Here is a 24197-nt window from a genome sequence, read left to right on the forward strand (position 1 = left end):
GGCATCCATAGGTCCAGTGGAGCTCGTGCAAGGCTTCATGACGGCAAAGGAATTTCGTACAGTGATTGCATATCACCTATTACCCTTCATAACGATTATATTTCCCGACAGTAGTGGCATTTTTCAACACGATTATGCTCCATGTCACAAGGCCAAGGGTGTGATAGAGTGGTTCGAGGGTCACAGCAACAGTGCTGGCCTCCCAATTCGCCAGATCTGAAGCCGGTAGAACCCATCGGGGATGCAACTCGTCGCCAGCTGCCCAGAATTTATCGAAAATTTGGAAATTTGTGTTAAGGGGCTCCGGAAAGGCTCAAAATCATGAAAAGTTCAATTTTTACTTTTTTGCGTTTTCTGAATCTGCAAACTATTACCTTTTAATAGATATATAATTTATTCAATTCCGAAGACTACAACTATTTTTAAATTTTTTTTTAAATGTGTTCTACATGGGCGTGACCTACTGTGGCGCTGTTAAACTGCTGTCAAATGGTGTTATTATTAACGTCCGTGTTCATCAGGTACATTTTAGTGATGTGAGATAAAGTATGTGTTGTGGTTAACCTGTGATGGTTCAATATATATCGCTGGTGTGATTGTCGATTGTTTCATGTTTATTTACTCTGTCGTTATCTCGAAAATATTCGTAATTAATTCTGTTTCTTGAGTCTCTGTTTTCTTGAAGTATAATAATGAGTAAAAGTAAAGATATTAGAAATCCTCTGAAGGCTTTTAAGAAAAGGAGAAATGTTGGAAAGCCAAAGGTATGTGTTATTACTGTAAACAATAAAGACGATGAAAATCCCCAACATAGCTTGTGTCCCAAAGAGGAAGACAGTTGGTGTAAATATAACAAAGGATTGCTAACTGGTGAAGTGTACACTTATAAGCATAGTCTGCCTCATGCAATAATGGAGGTGATAAAACCTATTTTCAGAGACTTAGCAGCACCTGAACTGTTGAAAAAGTGTATTCACGGAAAAACTCAAAACCCCAATGAAAGTGTAAATAGTGTTATATGGTCGAGAATCCCCAAGACTGTATTTGTTGGAATAGAAACACTTCACTTTGGTGTGTATGATGCTGTTGCGACTTTCAATGATGGCAACATTGTAAGGTGCAAGGTATTTAGAAATATGGGAATGAAGATAGGTTCTAACATGGTACGAGCGATGCTTGCTTTAGACAAGGAACGCCCTCGGGCTGCAGACAGGGCTGTAAAGAGTCTAGAAATACAAGCAAGAGTAAACAGGAGGAGGAACAAGAGGAAGCTGGAGGAGGAGTTTGAAGAGGATGAAGATAATCCATCCTATGGACCCGGAATGCACTAAAAAGTTAATCCAATCTTTGTCGCTCGATTCCCAAAACTTTTATTTTCTCATACTAATTACATGTTTTCTAAGGATCTTCCAAACATATTTGTTTCAAACTTTCAGTAAATGTTACACAGGACCTTCTGCATAATTTAACACAGCCTTTTTCCAAAAAACTGTATATTTTTGAATATATAAATAAAAAATTGCAAAAAATGTTGTGAATTTTCATTACAATTGAAAAAAAATCATCTTTAATAACTGAACTAAAATTTTGTAAAATCCTTGTGTTAAGTTGTAGCCCATATTCCAATAAATAATCTGTAAAAAGTTCAACTTCCTACCTCAAATACTTTGTGAGGAAAGATGTAATTTATAAGCGTTATTATAACATTGCAAGTATAGGGCGTTCCGGAGCCCCTTAAGGTCTTATGGGACCAAACTGCTGAGGTCATCGGTCCCTAAGCTTACGCTCTACCTAATTTACCTTAAACTAACTTACGCTAAGGACGACACACAAACCCATGCCCGAGGGAGGGCTCGAACCTCCGATGGGGGCAGCCGCGCGGGGTATTTATGGGAATTATGTGGCTTATGTGTGCAAATTTTGTGCCAGCTCCTTCCAGCGACCTACCAAGGCCTCACTGTGTCCACGCCACGACGCGTCGCCGCTCTTATTCGCGCCAAAGGTGGGCATGCCGGCTATTAGGTGGATGGTCATAATGTTATGCCTGATCAGATATGTCAGTGGATTTGCCCTCTTTCGGTCCGTATCGTCACTAGAATTATTCCCCACTCATCTATGCTTCAGTTATGTACTTTCTGTAATCATGAGGCAGCGACGCCACGAGAAGGCATTTCGTCTGTTAGTGGGTAGGGGACAAAATGTTCTGGATTATCAGTGTGTCTCAGTCACCTTAACACACTGTCCAGTCCGGCTAATGTGACCATGTGTAAAAAATCTTAGCAACAACGTTTTGCAGCGCAGAACGCTGCGAGTCGTGCAGGAAGAGAGTCCGTGAGGTTCTACAAGGTGCCACGAGGGATGTGGAGCCATGCCGACTCCAGTGCAGCGGCCAGCTGCGCTGGCTACCTCGGTTGAGGGTCTATGACGCAAAGAGCCCACGCGATGTTATCCCAAAGATTCTCGATTGGTTTTAAATCCGGAGTGTTTGGTGGTCAGCAGAGTAAGGTAAGCTCATCCACGCACGTACACTGCGAGCTGTGTGGCAGGTTGCATTGTCTTGCTAGTGAATGCCATCGTGCCGTGGAAAGACAAATTGCATTGTAGGGGTTTTACACGGTTTCCAAGCATTGATACATACTTTTTCAGATCCACTGTGTCTTCCAGAACGATGAGATCACCCAGGGAATACCTCGAAAACATTCCCCAGATCACAACGCTTCCTCCTCCGACCTGGAGCCTTCCGGCGATTGTTACACGGTGCTTGGTTTTAGACGTTTCGCGCCAATGGAGCGTAAAATGTGATTCATCTGAAAAGATGACTTGTTGCCACATAGTGGACGTCAAGTCGCGATACTGGTATGCAAATACCAGCCTTCCTTGTGGATGATTTGCAGTCAGTATGGGTGCATGAACCAGGTGCCTGCTGCAGACTTGCTTCCGGACCAACGTTCGCTGAACGGTCATTGACGGAACATTGCTGGTAGCCCCTCGGTCCATCTCGACCGTCTGTGGCTCAACCTTTACACATTTGTTCACCCGTACACCATTGTCCCCTTTCACCCATGAGTCTGAGGCCAGAGATGACCCGCATTTGCCTAGGCGCCGGTTTTGTATGGTGCCATTTTGCCATGGAAGGTATATTTAAACACTGGCTGCACGTGAATATTTAAACTAACTAAGCCGTATCGGAAATGCTTCTACACGTTTTAGCGTTCTCGCTTCTCGAGCGTGGGGTCCCGGGTTCGATTCCCGGCGGGGACAGGGATTTTTACTTGCCTCGAGATGACTGGATGTTGTTGTTCGTCTTCATCATCATCATTCAACCCCATTACGGTCGGAGGAAGGCAATGGCAAACCACCTCCTCTAGGACCTTGCCTAGTACAAAAAAATGGTTCAAATGGCTCTGAGCACTATGGAACTCAACTGCTGAGGTCGTAAGTCCCCTAGAACTTAGAACTACTTAAACCTAACTAACCTAAGGACAACACACACATCCATGCCCGAGGCAGGATTCGAACCTGCGACCGTAGTGCCTAGTACAGCGGTGTAGGTCTCCCGCATCGTCCCCTACGCTCTTTAAAGGAGTATGGAACTTAATCATCATTTCCTGAAAGCTAGTTATGATGCGCCATTAGACGTCAGATTGAGTTTTTGTATGTCCATCCTTTTGACAGGAGGTCTTTGGGACGACGGCCGTTTATTATTGTGAGAAAATGACACGCCAACAGACGTCCAATCAGCTAATTCGCTCCGCTTCCACATTATGACTGTACTTTCTGCGCGTGACATGGACACACTTTATGTGCTCTCCACTGCTAGTACTGCCATCTGCGTCTGTGAGTGTTTATTGGACGTAGACGTCGAATATAGGCAGTGTTCACATGAACGTGACTTGCCCGTATTGCATTACCATTTAGTGAAATAATTAATTGGAAGTGAAGAACACTCGTCGAACGTCTCGATCACAGTGTAGATATTTTTATTGTTCTAAGATAACCTGTTACAACTGTATAAAGCTGCCATGATATGATATAACTGATCTCATTACAAAATTGCCATCTTACATTACATGAAGTGAAAGTATGAAATGCATAAAACAATAAAAACCCAGTTGGTAAAACGCACACGGTTGATAAAATGCTCGCAGTTGACCAATGAGCGCTGAGGTACCATTATGATAAACGAGTACCGCGACAGATGACGGACTCAGAACCTCTAATAGACGTGCGCCAAAAGGGTATATGAAGATAGCAAAGTCGAGGTTAGAGGAATCCCTTGATCTCAGATTTGATTTTATAGCTCTGCAGGTAAAGTCAGTAAAGAGTGGTTTTTATATCATTGTTTGACTGCAATATAAAAATGGTGGTTTTTGTGTTCCTTGCAGTATCGTGGCCAGTGCTACAATCCACATTCGTACACAGTATCATAGTTAGGTCGATGTTTCCTTAGTAAATGTTTATTTCCAAATATGCAGGGCCTCTTCTCTGACTGAATATAATGCTATGCTTCACATGATTGTCGACAGAAATCAGACCCTTTTATGTTTGTTGGCTGTTCTTTGAAAAAAAAAAAAATCTCACAGTTTGCTTCTCTCAGCTCTACGCGTTGAGAAAGTGTACTAAATTACCATTAATGTAACGTAATGTGATTAATATAATGTAATTACCGCCGGCCGGGGTGGCCGAGCGGTTCTAGGCGCTACAGCCTGGAACCGCGCAACCGCAACGGTCGCAGGTTCGAATCCTGCCTCGGGTATGGATGTGTATAATGTCCTTAGGTTAGTTAGGTTTAAGTAGTCCTAGTTCTAGGTGACTCATGACCTCAGAAGTTAAGTCCCATAGTGCTCAGAGCCATTTGAACTATTTTTGATTACCGTTATCAGCAATATACCGGGACGCTGTACCACAGAACTAAACTCTCCTATCGTATCACAAATTAATTTTATAATCGAGCTCAGCACTGGGAAGAAAGAACTACTTGCTCCTCTGAGCATAAGGCACTGGCAGTATGTGAAAACTATGAAGCCGGCACAAAGGGCGCAGGGAATAAACAATCGAGTAACGTTTCCGTTGCTGTTAGTCCGGTGACGATGAAGAATTGAAAGAATACGAAACACTGTGATTCGGCCTTGTTCGGCATCGATTTGCATACAGCCACAAGAATGCGCGTGTAACTGAACGTTTAAGGCTATAAAAAGCCTTGCTTAGCGCCTTGTTGAACACTCCTTACTTAGTTAGGAGCACAGAAGGTATACAGCAACTCTAGTTGCAGAGGACTACAGCTGACAGAATGCCTTTGCTGTATGCAGTGTTTAGGTGTGCTGTAAGCAGAGTGGAGACGATGTGCGGTACTCACAGTTGACGTTGAGCGTGACGCGCTTGCTGACGGCGGGCGGCACGTCGTTGGAGGCGATGCACAGGAAGGCGCCCATCTGGCGGCGGTCCATGCGCCAGAAGGGCAGCGTGCTCCCGTTGTACGTGTCCACTGCAACACCGAGCACTCGTTACAGCACCGGATAAGATACGTAGGCTCGCGCAACCGGCGTCAGTCTCATTAGAATTCTTCTGTGTGTATTCCTGCATCAAGTTATAAAATACTTGAAATGTTATAAACTAAAATAACTAACATTTAGATCCTGTTGTGGGTGGCGGCTTTCGCTAAGAAAGGACTAGCTATCTAGGAAGTGAGTGCTTCAATATTTAGCGTTTTTAACGGTGTCTGAAGACCACCAGCGTGACAGTTAGAAGAATTTACTAGTGCTTCCCCAGCTGTTTCGCCTGCTTGTGCGTTCGACACCTCTCCCTTCCCTCCCTGTGTCCACCTCTTTCTCCCTCTCTCTGTCCACATAATCGTGCTACCCCTCTAATTTTCTTCCTACCCATTCTCTGCCTCTACGCCTTCTCCTCTCTCTCTCTCGGTTTTTCTATTTCCTGCAACTCTTCTCTCTGACTATATCTTCCTCCCCCATCCAATAGTATCCTTCACCGCCTCTCCCTTTCCATTTCCCCCTCTTCTCTTCCCACCAGCCCACTACCCCTCCACACTTTCCACCTGCCTCAAGCTTCGCTTCCTCCTCCCTTTTCTCCGTCCATTTACTCACCTCTTCAGTCTATCCATTCCTTCGTCTATCCATCATAACCTGTTCCCAGTCATCCTCATCAGAATATGTAGCCAATGCAATACAGTTCTATAAAGCAGACCGATACTACTACTCCAACACGCCTGTCATGCAGGGCTGGCTACACATCAACGGGTTGAAAATCATTTATTTGCCCCTGACATACACACCGCCATACAAAGCAAGATAATAAGCCATGCTGATACAAAATCCAACACATTGTTTATCACATATGGCAGACTATACACCACAGGCTGGAAAATACAAGATTCTGCCCCTAGTTGCGCTCCTATTGGAGCTACAATTTATAAACAACATAGTGGTGATAGTCGTGAGACCTGCTGTTTCTGTGCCAAATTTCGTTGAAATCGATCTTGGGGTTTTGAAGGAGATTTTGAATGTACACTTGTGCACACACTGAAAAACACACTCACACATACACACACACACACACACACACACACACACACACACACACACACACACACTCACACACTCACACACACACACACACACACACACACACTCACACACTCACACAAACACACACACACACACACATTTTGATAAACAAGGTGAATCACCAAAAACGTGGATAGCAATTAATGCAGAAATGGAAGGTGCTGTTAATATGCGGATTGCACATAATGGATTAGTAGTCAGGGGCTCGTATTATTAGCCAATCAACAACTAAACTTTTTTAAATGGAACAATGCCTACTCACATTAACATACTAAAATAGGGTAAATTGTAATGTCAGTCGAGTTTGTTGCAGGAATCTAGTGCGAGACGGTTACGAGATATCATATTTTGAAAAGCTCCCAGTCTGACACTTGTACAATACCTGTGGTGGCGCACACTAAAGACCAACACAAGTGCATACACTAGCTCTGTGGATTCTGACCAGCAACGACACAATTGACATCATAGGTTTTATTCAAAATGACCTCCACCAGCGGCAATACACGCTCCCAGTCCGGTATGCAATGACTGCTGCAAATGTGCTGGCATTTCAGTGGTGGTACCCAGGCAGGCCGCAGTAATACGTCGTTGTATACCATCGGGTGTAGTTTGTATGTTTTTCTAGGTAATTCTTTCAGTTTTCCCCACAGAAAAAGTTGTAGGCGTCAAATTCATGGAACAGGATGGATAATGTACAGGTCCTGTGCGCCCGGTACAACTATTTGGAAACAATTTGTGAAGACATGCTGTAGTACTTCGTGCTCTATGAACTGGACTGCCGTCGTGTTGGTACCATAGATTCCTCCTAGTCTCTAGAGGGACTTTGTTTGCTTGGTTGATTTTGGGGGGGGGGGGGTGGGAGGGGACCAAAGAACGGAATCATCGGTTCCATCACATTAGGGAAGCACGGGGAAGGAAGTCGGCCGTGGCCTTTCAAAGGAACCATCGCGACATTTGCCTGAAGCGATTTAGGGAAATCACAGAAAACTTCAGTCAAGATGGCCGAATTTTTTTTGTAAACCCTCGTCGCCAGTTTTGTAAAGGTCTCGTCGCTACTGCTGTGGAGGCCGAGTTGCCACTGTTGTTACGGTGGGCCGAGTTTGGAAGTTCGTGAAACGGTTTCTGGTGAAGTACACTTCTAAGGCAATTTCTCCCTACCACCATTACACAGCTGTGCCCCCAGGTCAGGTAACAGGATAGGAGAACGAAGGTTGTACAACACAGTAACAAATTAGTAACAAGATCACAGATAAAAGGTTTACTTATCTTTGTGATTGGTTGAATAATGAAGTCTACAACACTGCTTCCAATATAACACAAAAAGGCCCTCAATGTCTAAGTGCAAATAATCGTAGGTAAACTTCACAGTACATAGCAAATGCACTTTACAACAACTGTCTGTTCACTTCTAGGAGTTCACTAAACGACGTTCCCTGTCTAAGTCAGCCCTGAACTATAACCAAGTGAGCGAGAACTGTTCTCTCTTCCGAGTAGGCTTCTGTCCGTTGTCGTTCGGTTATTGGCGGATTGTACACGGCCGTAGCGTTCTAGGGGCGTCTGCCGCCGGCAGTGCTGCGAGGCGGTCACGCGCCAGAGCGCTGCGGGCGAGGCGCGCACGGTGTGTTTGTGTTTACTTCGGCCGCTGTAAGTGCCGTTTTCCTTCTAGACCACCATGGCGCACAACTATCGGAAGAAGACATTACGTTTCAACTTTTGTTCCGACTTCGCCCGACCCAAGGCCCTGGAGGTAGAACGATTTATACGCGATGAAGTTAAAATACCACCAACGGATCTACTTGGTATCCACTTGTCCATAGTTAGCAGTACCGTCTACGTCAAAATGATCAACGATGCGGCGTGCGACAAGGTGCTTCAAGAGGCAAAACGTGGACTGCGCTTCTGTCATTGCGACGGCAACGTCGGACCCGTTACCGTCGATCACGCAGGTCTCGGCACACGGACGATAAGGATCTTCGAACTGCCGTTCGAACTACCTGCAGACGTCGTCATCGAGGCGCTCCGTCCCTATGGCAACGTTCTGGAACATGTTGCCGAACGATGGGTCCAATTTCAGACCTATCCAGTTTTAAACGGTGTTAGACAGGTTCGCATCGAGTTGCAGAAACACGTGCCTTCCTATCTACGTATCGGAGGCTGCCGTGCCATTATAATGTACGACGGCCAACCTCGGACCTGTTCCGGTTGCGGGAAAGAAGGTCACCTACGGTCTGAATGCATTCAACGACGTGTCGCGCAGCTCCCGTTGTCGGAAGCGTCCGTCACACCCACGATGACCGCCCTACCGGTCACTTACGCAGCGGCTCTTGCCACGTCTACAGTTTCGTCCAGTCCGTCGCCCGGTCCTTCCGATCGGCACGTCCCACCGTCCCAGTCACCAACGGACGGTGCAGACGTCCCACCTGACAACCTTGCCGCCGAACAGGCTCCCGCACCGGACGCTGAGGAGACCAGTACATCTTCACAACACCTGTTTGACAATTTCATTGTACCCACCGACGCCTTCGAACCAGGTCGACGCTCCTCCTTGCCGTCGTCCGATACTGAGGAACACGTGCGCAAACAACGCTCGCCACGTAGACGCAAACGCCGTCGCCGTTCACCCACGGGCTCTCAGAGCGTTGCCACCCGCGACGACGAAGACGACACCCAACCAGCCGACATTTCCACGCAGAGGTCGGCGGACAACTTTCAAGATGAACAAGACGTTCCGCAGGACGGGACCACTATGGAGGTCGCCACGCACAATGTAACGATCGGTGCGCCGGTTGAGACGCCTGTCTCCCCGCCGACAACTCCAGATCTCTCTCACCACGACGCAATTCCCATGGACATTGGACAGACCCACGGCACAGGAGCATGGGCCGACGACATTGAGGAAGGTACGCCCCCTCCTCCGGATGAGTTACCTCCGCCGGACGAGGCTGCCTGTTAACATCAAAAGCGAGGCATTGCAGCTGATGGGACGGGACTTCCTGTCGGTGCCCTCCTCTTACTTCCCTTGGTGATGGTAGATGCGCGTCCACCACCACTGAAACAAACGTACCGGTTTGCCACACTGAACATCAACATGATCGGCACTGCACCCAAGCTGCAACTCCTATGTGACATGCTTCAGGCCTCTGACGTCGACGTCGCCCTTCTTCAGGAAGTACGCGTTGCCACACTACCACCAGTCTACGGCTACGACTCATACACGTCCACATGTGATCCATCAGGGCGTGGAGTGGCTTTCTACATACGCGAAGGAATCCCACTCACGGACACGACAATCCTTCCCTGTGGAAGAGGCATGGCTGTTACCATCTTCGACACGCGCGTCATCAATATCTACGCTCCGTCTGGCTCCACGAACCGTCGGCAGCGGTCCACTTTCTTCGGACATGACGTGGCGCCCCTGTTTTCTGGACGCTATGATCGCCTTATCATGGGAGGCGATTTCAACTGTGTCCTCCATCCGCAGGACCAAGTGCCTGGTTATTCGCCATGCCCGGCGCTGCTCACCTTAATCAACGATTTTCATCTAGTGGACGTTTGGGAGAAAATTCATGGCAATACCCCCGGTTTTACCCATTATACAGCACATTCTGCGAGCAGACTGGACCGGTTTTATGTCTCTGCTCACCTCGGCAATGAAGTCGCCCAAGCTGAACGATGGCCCCTTGCATTTTCGGACCATTGCGCCGTCATTTGCTCCCTGGCTCTGCCACCTCAGTCAGTGTGGCGCAGCAGAGGTTACTGGAAGCTTAATACCTCCCTCCTTAATGATCCACACTGCCGACAATGTATTGCCACTACATGGGCGTCTTGCGAAAGACGCCTTCCGCAGTACACATCCACGTTCCATTGGTGGCTCAAATGTGCCAAACCTGCGATCAGAAAGGCCTTCATACAATGTGGCAAGGAAGCAGCAGCATGGCGTCGAGACACCACAAATTTTCACTACGCCGTCCTCCGTGAGCTCGATGCGCTCCCTCCATCACCAGACACCCACAGGGAACGACAACGTACTAAAGCTCGTCTCCTCTCTCTTCAACGTGCACGACTGCATGGTGTCGTGGTGCGTTCCCGACGACAAGACCTCCTCCACGACGAAACCCCATCCACAATCCATGCCGCATCCGACCATAGTCGTCGACGTCGGCTTTTCGTCCCCAACATCACGACCTCCGATGGTGTTCACCACACAACACAGGCGGCAGTCGTGTCTGCCTTTGCTGAACATTATCGCCAATTTTATGATGATGAACCGATGGCGACGCCCATTCCTGATGATCTCCGTCCTTCCCCTGATCGGACCCTCACCGTAGCGGAGTCAACGTCCATGATGTCTGCAATCACCGCAGAAGAGGTGGTACATGCGATCAACAAAGGGGCCAAGAACAAATCACCCGGACCAGATGGTCTCCCAGTGGAGTTTTACCGGGCGTTCACCACGTTAATGCTTCCTCGCTGGACGGAAATGATTCAGGAACTCTTTACTCCGTCCTTCCCAATTCCACCTGAATTCGTCACTGGCATTCTTCTACCTGTGCCTAAACCGAAGGGAGGGTCTCATGTCTCTGCCTATCGCCCCCTTACACTCTTGAATGCAGACTATAAAATCTATGCACGCCTCTTAGCAGCGCGCATACGCACCGTCTTACCTACGGTCCTTTCACCTGAGCAGACTGCACGTGGTTGTGGGGCCACCTTACAAACAGCCCTAGGAGAATGCCGTGACCTCATTGCACTGGCGTCGGTTTGTCGCCTTCGTGCAGCACTGGTATCCGTCGATTTCACGAGTGCCTTTGATCGCGTTCGACACCCATTCCTCCTCATGGTGGCGACACGTATGGGGTTCCCATTGCTTTTTGTCGATGCCATTCGCCGGTTACTACTTCCCGCGGTCTCGATGGTACAAGTCAATGGGAGGCTTGTAGGACCGATTCCTATACGCCGCTCTGTGCGTCAAGGATGCCCTATGCCTACTTTACTATATGCCATTGCACTTGAGCCCCTCATCACTGGACTTACCTCTAGACTGCAGGGCCTCACTTTGCGTGACCACACCTTTCACTGTAGGGCTTATGCGGACGATCTCCTCTTTCTCACCTGCTCCTCCACGGAACTCAACGACGCCATCCAATGGATCCACCAGTATGGACGTCTTTCTGGTAGCATTCTTAATGTCCGTAAATCGACTATGATGCCCATTGGGCGCGGCCTCCCGGCTATGGTGCCGACCCCACTCCCAGTCAGTGCCACCCTTCGTTACTTGGGTATCGAATTTACGAGCTCCACACACCGCACAGTGGCCCTGGCTTATTGGCGGCTTTTGCAGTCGATTCGGCTCCATGTCCGCGGTCAAGTGCACCGTAACTTAAACCAACTCCAACGTGTGTCCTATGTCAACATCTATGTCGCCCCTAAACTGGTACACGTCGCCCAGATCCTCCCAATGCCGTTACTCCTTGGCCGCCGCATCCAATCAGCCTTTGGATATTTCGTGTCAGCAGGGGCACTTTTCAAAGTCCGCTACACCACTCTAACACTGCCTCCTGCAAAAGGTGGCCTCGGACTCATCAACGTGCGGGCACGCTCTTCTGCACTCTTTGTCCACACTCTGTTGCGGCACTGGCAGGGGCCGGTCCCGTCCTTAACACGCAGTCTCTTAGATATCCTCCGACCAGCTTCTCTCGATCCACCGATCAATGTGGCACCTATTTCTCCATTATTGTACTACGTCGCCAATTGTTTCATGGAACTCAGCTACGTTCGGGCGGATCTTCCAGTCACCCGTCCTCCCCGTACAAAAGATTATTATCGTTTGTTTATGCTGTCCAACCCTTGCGACCCCATGGTGCTACAGCATACTGACATTAACTGGCGCACGGTTTGGGGGTGTGTGCATGCACCCTTTTTACCGTCGTCTGTGTCTGCACTCTGGTATGTTTTAGTCTATGGAAAATTCCCGACTAATAGTCGACTTTATCGCATAGGACTGGCCACCTCCCCACTCTGCCCTGACTGTCAGCTCGAAGACACCGACGAGCACCGTCTTACGTGCCCCCTGAAACAAAACGTATGGCTCCTCATCCAACGAATCGTGGGCTTTTACCTCCGTGCCCCGCCAACGACGGTAACCCCGGATTTCCTGCTGTTGCCCCAGACATTTCACTACCCTCTTGCTAAGCACCATACCCTAATCTGGTTTCGAGGACAAGCTTTAGAATACCTCTTTCAGAGTGGTCCACATACAGTCCTTGACTTCTGGTACAAAGTTGTGACTGCGCATAACACCCTCACCCGAAAACCATCTTACCGACAAACTTTTGCCGGTTATCTCCGCAGCGTCTTCCTTGACCCCCCTCAAAGTTGGGGTGTACCATGCCTACTGTCACATGATGCAACACCCTTATCCACGTTCTCATGCATCGACCAAAAACAAACACAAAAAACAAAACAAAAAAAATTTTTTTTCAGAAAGGAAGAAGACAGAATATGTTATATTTTGTTGTATTTAATGTTTTTCTTTTTTAGTATATATATCTATATATATTTTTTTTTTGTTTACCTAACAGTCATTTGTATATTTTTAAATGGTACCTTGAAGAACTCTTGCATGGTGAATATATATGTACTTTTAGTTTGTTCAATACAATTTTTTAAACAAAAACAAAAACAAAACAAAAAGAACAACAAAAAAAAAGGAAAACAGGATATGTTCTATTTTGTTGTATTTAATGTTCTTCTAATAATTTGTTTACCTAACACTCATTTGTATATGTTTAACTGGTACCTTGAAGAACTTTTGCTTTGTGTATATATATATATATATATATATATATATATATATATATATATATATATATATATATATATATATATATATATATATATACTCTCCGTTTGTTCAATAATAAAGATTTAAAAAAAAAAAAAAAAAGGGGTAGCGTCTTCGATTCATAATCAAAAACGTCTTCGGTCCCGCGTTCGATCCCCGCCACTGCCTGTATTTTGATAAATAATCAGCATTGGCGGCCGAAGTCTTCCGGCATAAGAAGTCAGCCTCATTCTGCCAACGGCCTTGTCAAAGAGGGCGGAGGAGCGGATAGAGGTTCAGGGCACTCTCTTGTCCTAGGGATGGGAAATTGCCCTAAAGGCGGAAGAATCAGCAATGATCAACGACATGAGGATGCAGAAGGCAATGGAAACCACTGCATTAAAGACACGTAACGTGTATCCACAGGACATGTGGCCTGTAATTGAAGAAGTGTCATGATGATCTCTCCATTGGCAAAAGATTCCGGAATAGTCCCCCATTCGGATCTCCGGGAGGGGACTGCCAAGGGGGAGGTTACCATGAGAAAAAGATTGAATAATCAACGAAAGGATAACGTTCTACGAGTCGCGGCATGGAATGTCAGAAGCTTGAACGTGGTAGGGAAACTAGAAAATCTGAAAAGGGAAATCCAAAGGCTCAATCTAGATATAGTAGGGGTCAGTGACGTGAAGTGGAAAGAAGACAAGGATTTCTGGTCAGATGAGTATCGGGTAATATCAACAGCAGCAGAAAATGGTATAACAGGTGTAGGATTCGTTATGAATAGGAAGGTAGGGCACAGGGTGTCTAACTGTGAACAGTTCAGTGACCGGGTTGTTCTAATCAGAATCGACAGCAGACCAACACCGACAACGATAGTTCAGGTATACATGCCGACGTCGCAAACTGAAGATAAACAGATAGAGAAAGTGTATGAGGATATTGAAAGGGTAATGCAGTATGTAAAGGGGGACAAAAATCTAATATTCATGGGCGACTGGAATGCAGTTACAGGGGAAGGAATAGAAGAAAAGGTTACAGGAGAATATGGGCTTGGGATAAGGAATGAAAGAGGAGAAAGACTAATTGAGTTCTGTAACACGTTTCAGCTAGTTATAGCGAATACCCTGTTCAAGAATCACAAGAGGAGGATGTATACTTGGAAAAGGCCGGGAGATACGGGAAGATTTCAATTAGATTACATCATGGTCAGACAGAGATTCCGAAATCAGATACTGGATTGTAAAGCGTACCCAGGAGCAGATATAGACTCAGACCACAATACAGTAGTGATGAAGAGTAGGCTGAAGTTCAAGACATTAGTCAAGAAGAATCAATACGCAAAGAAGTGGGATACGGAAGTACTAAGGAATGACGAGATACGTTTGAAGTTCTCTAACGCTATAGATACAGCAATAAGGAATAGGCAGTAGGCAGTTGAAGAGGAATGGACATCTCTAAAAAGGGCCATCACAGAAGTTGGGAAGGAAAACATAGGTACAAAGAAGGTAGCTGCGAAGAAACCATGGGTAACAGAAGAAATACTTCAGTTGATTGATGAAAGGAGGAAGTACAAACATGTTTCGGGAAAATCAGGAATACAGAAATACAAGTCGCTGAGGAATGAAATAAATAGGAAGTGCAGGGAAGCTAAGACGAAATGGCTGCAGGAAAATGTGAAGACATCGAAAAAGTAATGATTATCGGAAGGACAGACACAGCATACACGAAAGTCAAAACAACCATTGGTGACATTAAAAGCAACGGTGGTAACATTAAGTGTGCTACGGGAATTCCACTGTTAAATGCAGAGGAGAGAGCAGATAGGTGGAAAGAATACATTGAAAGCATCTATGAGGGTGAAGATTTGTCTGATGTGATAGAAGAAGAAACAGGAGTCGATTTAGAAGAGATAGGGGATCCAGTATTAGAATCGGAATTTAAAAGAGCTTTCGAGGACTTACGGTCAAATAAGGCAGAAGGGATAGATAACATTCCACCAGAATTTCTAAAATCATTGGGGGAAGTGGCAACACAACGATTATTCACTTTGATGTGTAGAATATATGAGTCTGGCGACATACCATCTGACTTTCGGAAAAGCATCATCCACACAATTCCGAAGACGGCAAGAGGTGACAAGTGCGAGAATTATCGCACAATCAGCTTAACAGCTCATGCATCGAAGCTGCTTACAAGAATAATATACAGAAGAATGGAAAAGAAAATTGAGAATGCGCTAGGTGACGATCAGTGTGGCTTTAGGAAAAGTAAAGGGACGAGAGAGGCAATTCTGACGTTACGGTTAATAATGGAAGGAAGGCTAAAGAAAAATCAAGACACTTTCATAGGATTTGTCGACCTGGAAAAAGTGTTCGACATTATAAAATGGTGCGAGCTGTTCGAGATTTTGAAAAATGTAGGGGATAGCTATGGAGAGAGACGGGTCATATACAATATGTGCAACAACCAAGAGGGAATAATAAGAGTGGACGATCAAGAACGAAGTGCTCGTATTAAGAAGGGTGTAAGACAAGGCTGTAGCCTTTCGCCCCTACTCTTCAATCTGTACATCGAGGAATCAATGATGGAAATGAAAGAAAGGTTCAGGAGTGGAATTAAAATACAAAGTGAAAGGAAACCAATGATACGATTCGCTGATGACATTGCTATCCTGAGTGAAAGTGATGAAGAATTAAATGATCTGCTGAACGGAATGAACAGTCTAATGAGTATACAGTATGGTTTGAGAGTAAATCGGAGAAAGACGAAGGTAATGAGAAGTAGCAGAAATGAGAACAGCGAGAAACTTAATATCAGGATTGATGGTCACTAAGTCAATGAAGTTAAGGAATTCTGCTACCTAGGCAGTAAAATAACCAATGACGGACGGAGCAAGGAGGACATCAAAAGCAGACTCGCTATGGCAAAAAAGGCATTTCTGGCCAAAAGAAGTCTACTAATATCAAATACCGGCCTTAATTTGAGGAAGAAATTTCTGAGGATGTACGTCTGGAGTTCAGCATTGTATGGTAGTGAAACATGGACAGTGGGAAAACCGAAACAGAAGAGAATCGAAGCATTTGAGATGTGGTGCTATAGACGAATGTTGAAAATTAGGTGGACTGATAAGGTAAGGAATGAGGACGTTCTGCGCAGAATCGGACAGGAAAGGAATATGTGGAAAACACAGATAAGGAGAAGGGACAGGATGATAGGACATCTGCTAAGACATGAGGGAATGACTTCCATGATACTAGAGGGAGCTGTAGAGGGCAAAAACTGCAGAGGAAGACAGAGATTGGAATACGTCAAGCAAATAATTGAGGACGTAGGTTGCAAGTGCTACTCTAAGATGAAGAGGTTAGCACAGGAAAGGAATTCGTGGCGGGCCGCATCTAACCAGTCAGTAGACTGATGGGAAAAAAAAAAAAAAAAAAAAACACTCGGCCGGCAACTGGGCGAGGTGAAGTCGATATCTTCGTCCTCAGCGCCGCCCGTGGCGCTGGTGGAACTCGCGCGATTGGCGAGTCTCCATGGCACGGGAACCAGCTGGCATCTTTGCGCCTGTGGTGCTCTTGCCCTGGCTGTGCCTTGTTCGGACTATACAGCAGGACGCGTGTTTGAACCGTCCTCCCGGTTGCGAGTCCAGTGTACTAACCACCACGCCACCTCACTCGGTGCAGAGAAACGTCTTACAGCACCTGTAGAACACGGTCTACTAGGAGGCTGCGATACATGTGCGCATTCATTGTTCCGTCTACTTCACATGGCCCTATGAGCTAATTGTTCGCTATACCTCACGACACGTTTACACTCCATGGGTCCTGACGTTCCATCTGACGAAGCGAACAGGGATTGCCAACTGACCAATATTGCACGTTTCTGCGGTTTACTTGCCATGACTGGTAAATGTGGCTTCAAGATACGTGACATATCTGGAGTATCTTGTCTTACTGCCTATGCATAGAAGTTAACACGATTCACAAAACCATTTCCATGCACCTCTTGATGTAGAGAGGTGTGAAAGGGGTGGAATCTATGTCAATCGAAAATGCATAGGACACTTGCGTGATTCATATACTTCCGCGTGCGATTGGGCGGGAGCTAACTGCAACAGCAGCAAGAACTTAAACTTGCACCTTTTCTGTCATCACTTGTTTCCTTCTGTAACGTTGCCCAGGTGTGGCACTACCACTTTCACATAACTGGTTGAAGATGTTGATGAATAATTGCCGAGATGGTTTACGTCTATTGGAATATCTGGCCACATACACCGTACAAGAACAAACTGCATCCTTTCGACACTCTCCATACACAATGGAATATGAGCATCTCTGCACCTGACAAAACAAACAGCGTACGCACAACTGGCATCGTTTTTCCACTGTGAACAGCGGGAAAACACAGCTTCAGGAGCTTGACGCTGATATTATCGACCAGTTGTAAGGTGCCCGCCAGCTCCTTAATTTTCTCACACCCTATTTTACCTGGTTTTTGATCTGTAATAATGCTTTACATTAGTGTGTGAGATACTGACTTCAACATATATCAATTCAGATACTTCTGCCAACTTTTTGCTCAATCGTTGTATCGTTCAAAAAGTGGTTCAAGTGGCTCTGAGCACTATGGGACTTAACTACTGAGGTCATCAGTCCCCTAGAACTTAGAACTACTTTAACCTAACTAACCTGAGGACATCACACACATCCATGCCCGAGGCAGGATTCAAACCTGCGACCGTAGCGGTCGCGCGGTTCCAGACTGTAGCGCCTAGAACCGCTCGGCCACCCTCGTTGTATAGCAATCTAGTCTTCAGTCAGTGGTTGGCCGTTAGCCAATAGCGTGAGTTAACAGTTGCATGCCTAGTCTACCTTGTTCGAAGGAAATCAGCCATTACATTCGTTGTTCAATGCAATCAAGTGGTTAGGTGTTTCTGGTTCAGGACCAACATTTGAGGAAGCACGCTGCTCGGATGAAATCACTTTCATTTAACGGAGAGACATAGTTTTAAGTAGTCTCCACGACATGCAAAAAGACTTTCTGAGATCATTTAAAAGTATAATCAATGCTGAAATACATTCTACAGTTTGAAGGTAGGTTGTCCTTTTGTATCCCCGTCTTCACATGCAGTGAGGTAGGTTTGAAGAGATAGAAGTATTAAATGTTAGGAGACTGGTTACTGTATCATTTTTAACTTCGTTTCATCCTATTATATCCTCAGTCCTTCCATGTCAAAGATGCAAAATGCAAGCTCCGTCTTGTATGGATAATATTGGATTACTTTTGTGATGATAGTAATTTGGTTTTGTAACTCAGATTCTAATCACAAGACTGTAATCTGAGTACATAGTTGTGAATAATAATCGTTTGCTATTAACGACAGTGTTACATAATTACTTACCAGTATTATTCCTTTTATTCATGCTTTACTTAAATGTGCCTCAAATAGAACACCGCAATCTTTCTGTCGTGATCTTTGACAAACTGACAGCTGAAATGGAAGTCATCCTAAGATTAAGTTTACGCACAGTGAGCTATGGTTGGAGGGTAACAATCTCTTTGCATACGATTTAGTTTCTCAGGAACTAAATCAGGTAAGACGAAACGCGCTGCTGTGTCACTCTCACTGGTGGCCGTTATTTTAAAGGGATCAGCCAGAGCATTATGGCCACCAACCTGCTATCGATATAAACCCGTCCTTTCGATAGCAGCGTCAGCTGACGAGGGATGACAGCTAGTCAGACACTCGCACGGTGCCTGTAGTACCAGTGAGCGTGCTGTCCGTGTCTAGAATGGGGAAGGCACGTGGTGTATGTGAGTTTGACTGAGGGCATATTGTGATGTTGCACAGACTCGGTACGGGCGTTTCGGAAACTCGACGATTTGTCGGGTGTTCGAAGAGTGCTTTCATGTGTCTACAACACGTGGTGAAACCAAGGTGAAATCGCATCCAGTTCTTGGGGGGCTGGCGACACTCCTCACTACAGATGTCAGACATCGTAACCTGGGCAGACTGGTAAAAAAGTATAGATGGAGAACTGTGGCGGAACTAACATGAGACGTTAAAGTTAGGCAGAGTACAAGTGTGTCTGAACACACAGTGCGCCGAACAGTCCTAGCGATGAGCCTCCGCAGCCGACGACCCATACATGTGCCAGTATTAACACCTTGACATTGGCAACTACGACTGAAATGGGCACGTGCCCCTTGATGCTGGACGTTGGTGCCACGGTCCAGCGTTGCACGATCTGAGGCATCCCGATACCTCCTTCATCATGCCGATCGGAGGGTGCGAATCCGTCGTCTTCCAGGGCAACAGCTCCTTGACACCTGTAGTGTGGAGCCAAGACAAGCTGGCTTCGGCTTCATTATGCTCTGGGGAATATTCACGTGGGAATCCATGGATGCAGTGGAGTTCGTGCAAGAGACCACGATGGTCAAGGAGTATCGTACACTGGTTGCACACCACGTACCTCTTTCATGACGATCACGATTTCCGAGCGAAGTGGCAATTTTTCAACACGGTACTGGGCAATATTAAGATCAGGAGTGTGATGGAGTGGTTCGAGGAACACAGTGGCCAGGTCCTACTAATGTGCTGGCCCCACGAACTCGCCAGATCTGAACCCGATCGAACACATGTGGAATGCGATTGAACGTGGCGTCAGTGCTCATGGCTACCCTCCCCGGAACTTGCGGGAATTAGGTGACTTGTGTGTGCAGGTGTGGTGCCAACTCCCTCCAGGGACCTACCAAGGCGTGCGTCCATGACACGACGCGTCGCCGTTGTTATGTGGGCCAAAGGTGGACGTACCGACCGTTAGAAAGTTGGTCATAATGTTCTGGCTGATCAGTGTACATGTGGTAACACTATGTCGCTGGCGGTTATCATTTCACATACAAGAGTTGCTGGAGCAGTGTAAAGAGAGTTTTTAGGTAGTTTACTACTGCATTGACTATGCACTGATGGGTACACGATAAGGAAAACTGATCCATAGCACAGCAGATTCCTAAAGGCGAGACGCTAACAAATACCAATGCAGCTTACTCCTTTCAGGAAGCTATTCTCTTATGTAATGTGTGTTATTTGGATAATGTAGGCTCTTTTCATTCCATTGCTCTAATTTGTATGAGATTGTGTGCTGTGTGACTACATTGAAGGTGTTTATTCAGATCATACGGCGTTTGAAACATTTGCGTGGCCTTTACATTTTTCATTTTGCATGTCTCTAGAATACCAGGGTACATTCATTATTGTCTATGAGAATGGTCGAAGATTATTCAAACACACACACACACACACACACACACACACACACACACACACACACAAGGCACACAAGTGGTATTTTAGGGCCAAAAGAACTTAGTAATGTGATGTCAGGGCTCTTCCGAAAACGTTAAAAATGCTTTATACTGATGCAACCACTCCTCAGACGTTTAATTTCTGTCAAGAGGATGGCAGCTGCGACACGGCGGAGACATCGGTTGTTCTTGTATTTTAACATTTTTAGTATTTAAAAAAATACATGCCAGCAATCGTCAAGAACTTACTGGTACAGATGAAAGGTTTTCAATATCTAAAAAAATTAGTGTATGTTACAAAATATGTGTTACATTTATGGCTATATTTCTGAGTCTGTTGTTTCAGTTAAACAAAGAAACAATTATTCTTCAGTATGGTCAAATGTGAAGAGGTCTAAAGATTGTGTGCCATGATAATATCACTCAAAAACTCGCTGAGTGTATTATACTTGTTCTTCCCGCTTACTACGAATATCGAAAGTTAGGTTTCTAACACAGAAATCTACCTATCAATCCCACAATTCATCCTACTATTTCCTTTCGCTCTCTCTCTCTTTATTTCTTTCTTTCTTTCCTGTTTGGTTACCTCTTTCTTAATGTCTTTCAAGTTATTTGATGAAACCTACCACCACTTCCTATACTGAGACTATCTCTTTCATCTAAGAGTAGCACTTATGCCCTACAATCTGCGATCTCTCGTCAGGCAGGTTCTACTCTCTGGATTTCCATACAGATTTCCCACCACTACCACTGAAGTTATTGCCTCATGACCTAACACATATCCTATCATCTTCACCCGCATTTTTGTCATGGGTTTCCGTATATTTCCTTTCTCCCTGACTTTGCATGGGTCCTCACTTCTGGCTCCATCAGTCAACTTAACATTCAGCACTCTTCTGTAATATGTCGTAAACGATTCGATTCTCCCCTTTTTCGGTTTTCACGAAGTACGTGAGTCACATCCACATAACGCTGTATTACAAGCGTATACTCTCTGAAACTTCATTCTGAAATTAAGATCAATTTTTGATACTGCTGGATTTCTTTTAACGAAGAAAACCTTCTTGGGCAGTGCCACGCTGCTTCTTACATCCTACTTGCATTGTCCGTTGGGTATTACCTTGCTTAGAACGTAGTAGAATGTTTCCATTTCGTCTACTTCGGTCGCCATTTTCATTTCAGCTATTCCTCATTACTTTTGTCTTTCTTTGGTTTACTCCCATCCACAGTTTTTGCACAATAAATTGTCCATTCCATTCAGCAGGTCGTGTAAGTCTTCCTTCCTTGACGGAGAAAACAATGTCAAGAATGAATACAGTCATTGATATCCCGCTCCGAATTCTAATTCCACATTCAGACCTTTCTTTTATTTCCGGTACAGTTTTTTTTTATTTTTACTTTTTTTTATTTTCAAGAGGAACAATAGCGAAGAATGATTATATCCCTGCCTAACATCCGATTTAATCCGAGCACTTACCTCTTCATCTTCCATTATTATCATTCCCTACTAATTCTTGTAAATGTTATATTCCACCTCTCTATACATATGTAATACCCCTCTATTATGTGTTTGGATACTTGCAGTAATAATTCATTAACGGACGAAGCCTACAGCAACCCGGATGTACTCGGATGTACGAGTATATGCTGAATAGGTAATGAGAACTACTTTCTGGTTAGAAGTTAAAGAAGAGTCAGTACTGCGTTTCATGTCTTTTTATATTACATGTACCAAAAATCAGTGAATGTATGATTCTTCACAAATACATATTGTAACGCTTACTGAATTGCGAAGTGTACAACGTTAAAATTAACTTTCCATTATACGGAACTGGCGTATATTTTGTTAACGAACTATATAACTAACGTGCAACAGTACGCGAGATGTGCCGACCATCCATCTATCTTACAGCTGTTGCGGAAATGTTCAAAGGAAAGTTCACATAAAGCGTTTCACTAACTAAGACGTAATGTTTAACTTACAAATCGCATTAGGGAAGTGACAGGCTATTTTACACTAAAATGTTGCGAGGACTGGCTTCTATATCCTTAGTTTATGGAAAGTAAATTACAAGGGCATATGTTTGCAGGTGAAAAATTTAGGACAGACACAGCTCTACTTCCAGATTTACGCCGTGTCTACCGAGTTAGTCTTTCTTCCCTACCTCCTATCTTCATGTAGTGTTATTGATGTAAAAGAACGTGTAAATTTTCTGAATATTTGAAAATCGTGTAACTGAGGAGGATTTGGGTACCAGCCCGTTATTCACCTAGTGGTATGTGGTAAACTGCCTAAAAACCACATCCATACTGGCCGTCACATCGTTCCGCGTCACTCATCTGCCTACTGCATTGGATCTGCGGCTGGCACACCTCCCGTCCAGAAAGCGGCGCTTTAACTTGCACAGCTATCCGGGTGAATATCCAACGGTTTGAAGTATTTCCAAAATTTTATTTTTCACATGTCCATATGAGGATAAGACCTGTGGATATGGATAAGAGACTTGCGGTGCGAATGCAGATGCTTTCCTCGTATCCGCTAAGAAGGCTACCCACAGCTTACACCAAACAAGGGCAATCCGTAGTAAACCGTGGGCCTGATGCGCATGCTTAAGCTCGCGGGCCGCCTCGTCGCTTGACGTGTTAGTAGCGCTCTTAGCGCATAAAATCATAACTATAGCGGCCGTTACGTTAATATTCACGGGGAACACACTGATGTTACTGTCACCCATTTCCCGCCACGCCACACCAACATATTACCACTCAAAGCACGTTTATGGAAAGTGCATTCAATTTTGTGCCCTCTCCTCCTTCAGATGTTTCCATTTATTTAAGCGTCGTTAACAATGTGTCTTTACTTACAACGTTTTACAGCAGCTGGTTTAAAATATTCCGCTGGAAAATTCTCAGCGGTGTTAGTAAAGAAACAATGTTCAAAGAAAGTAAATAAACGTAAACATCTGCGGATGTGATGCTAGAAATCTTAAAATGCAATCACAGATAAATAAACGTCTATAAATCCAACTGGTTGCGTCACATTCGTTAGAAATTACCTTCAGTTTGAAAAGTCGCAGGTTTCTACAACGTCCACAATAAACAAGAATTGTTTATTAATGTTAATACGAGAAAAGTTACAAAAACAATACACCGTAATAAGGTAGGTAGTTCCAGTAGGCAAGCAATTGCGAGAACTTTTCGATTTTTGGCTATAGGCAGCTTATTCGAGTGTTTGAAAATTAGTCTATTAATAACCATAGACACTATTAGCAAGCGTTTTTTAAATAGTTGTAAAAATCACTTATGAAGCTGGCATCATAGGTGTGTGTTTTTTTCTGTAGCACTAAATAAAATACAACGTGAGCGCCTCGCTTTCCCTCTCACAAATCTCTTCCTCGGGTCGGATTGAAACCAATCGCAGGCCTGGGCCCGCGGTTGCCCAATCGCCGGTTACACCTATTTTTTTTCAGAATTTTAGGTGTATTTAA

At 45.1% G+C, this 24197-nt stretch overlaps 1 protein-coding gene across 1 annotated transcript in view; it reads right to left on the reverse strand.

The window, feature by feature from the left end:
* Positions 1-24197, reverse strand: part of LOC126199614 (lachesin-like) — a gene marked incomplete at its 5' end in the record, with an annotated part of 448647 nt that overhangs the window by 255140 nt on the left and 169310 nt on the right. Inside the window, one exon of the mRNA XM_049936541.1 lies at positions 5357-5485. Within this exon, the coding sequence (XP_049792498.1) occupies positions 5357-5485 (129 nt within the window). The remainder of the gene's footprint in view (positions 1-5356; positions 5486-24197) is intronic.

The sequence above is a fragment of the Schistocerca nitens genome, chromosome 8, assembly GCF_023898315.1.
Source record: "Schistocerca nitens isolate TAMUIC-IGC-003100 chromosome 8, iqSchNite1.1, whole genome shotgun sequence".
NCBI lineage: Eukaryota > Metazoa > Arthropoda > Insecta > Orthoptera > Acrididae > Schistocerca > Schistocerca nitens.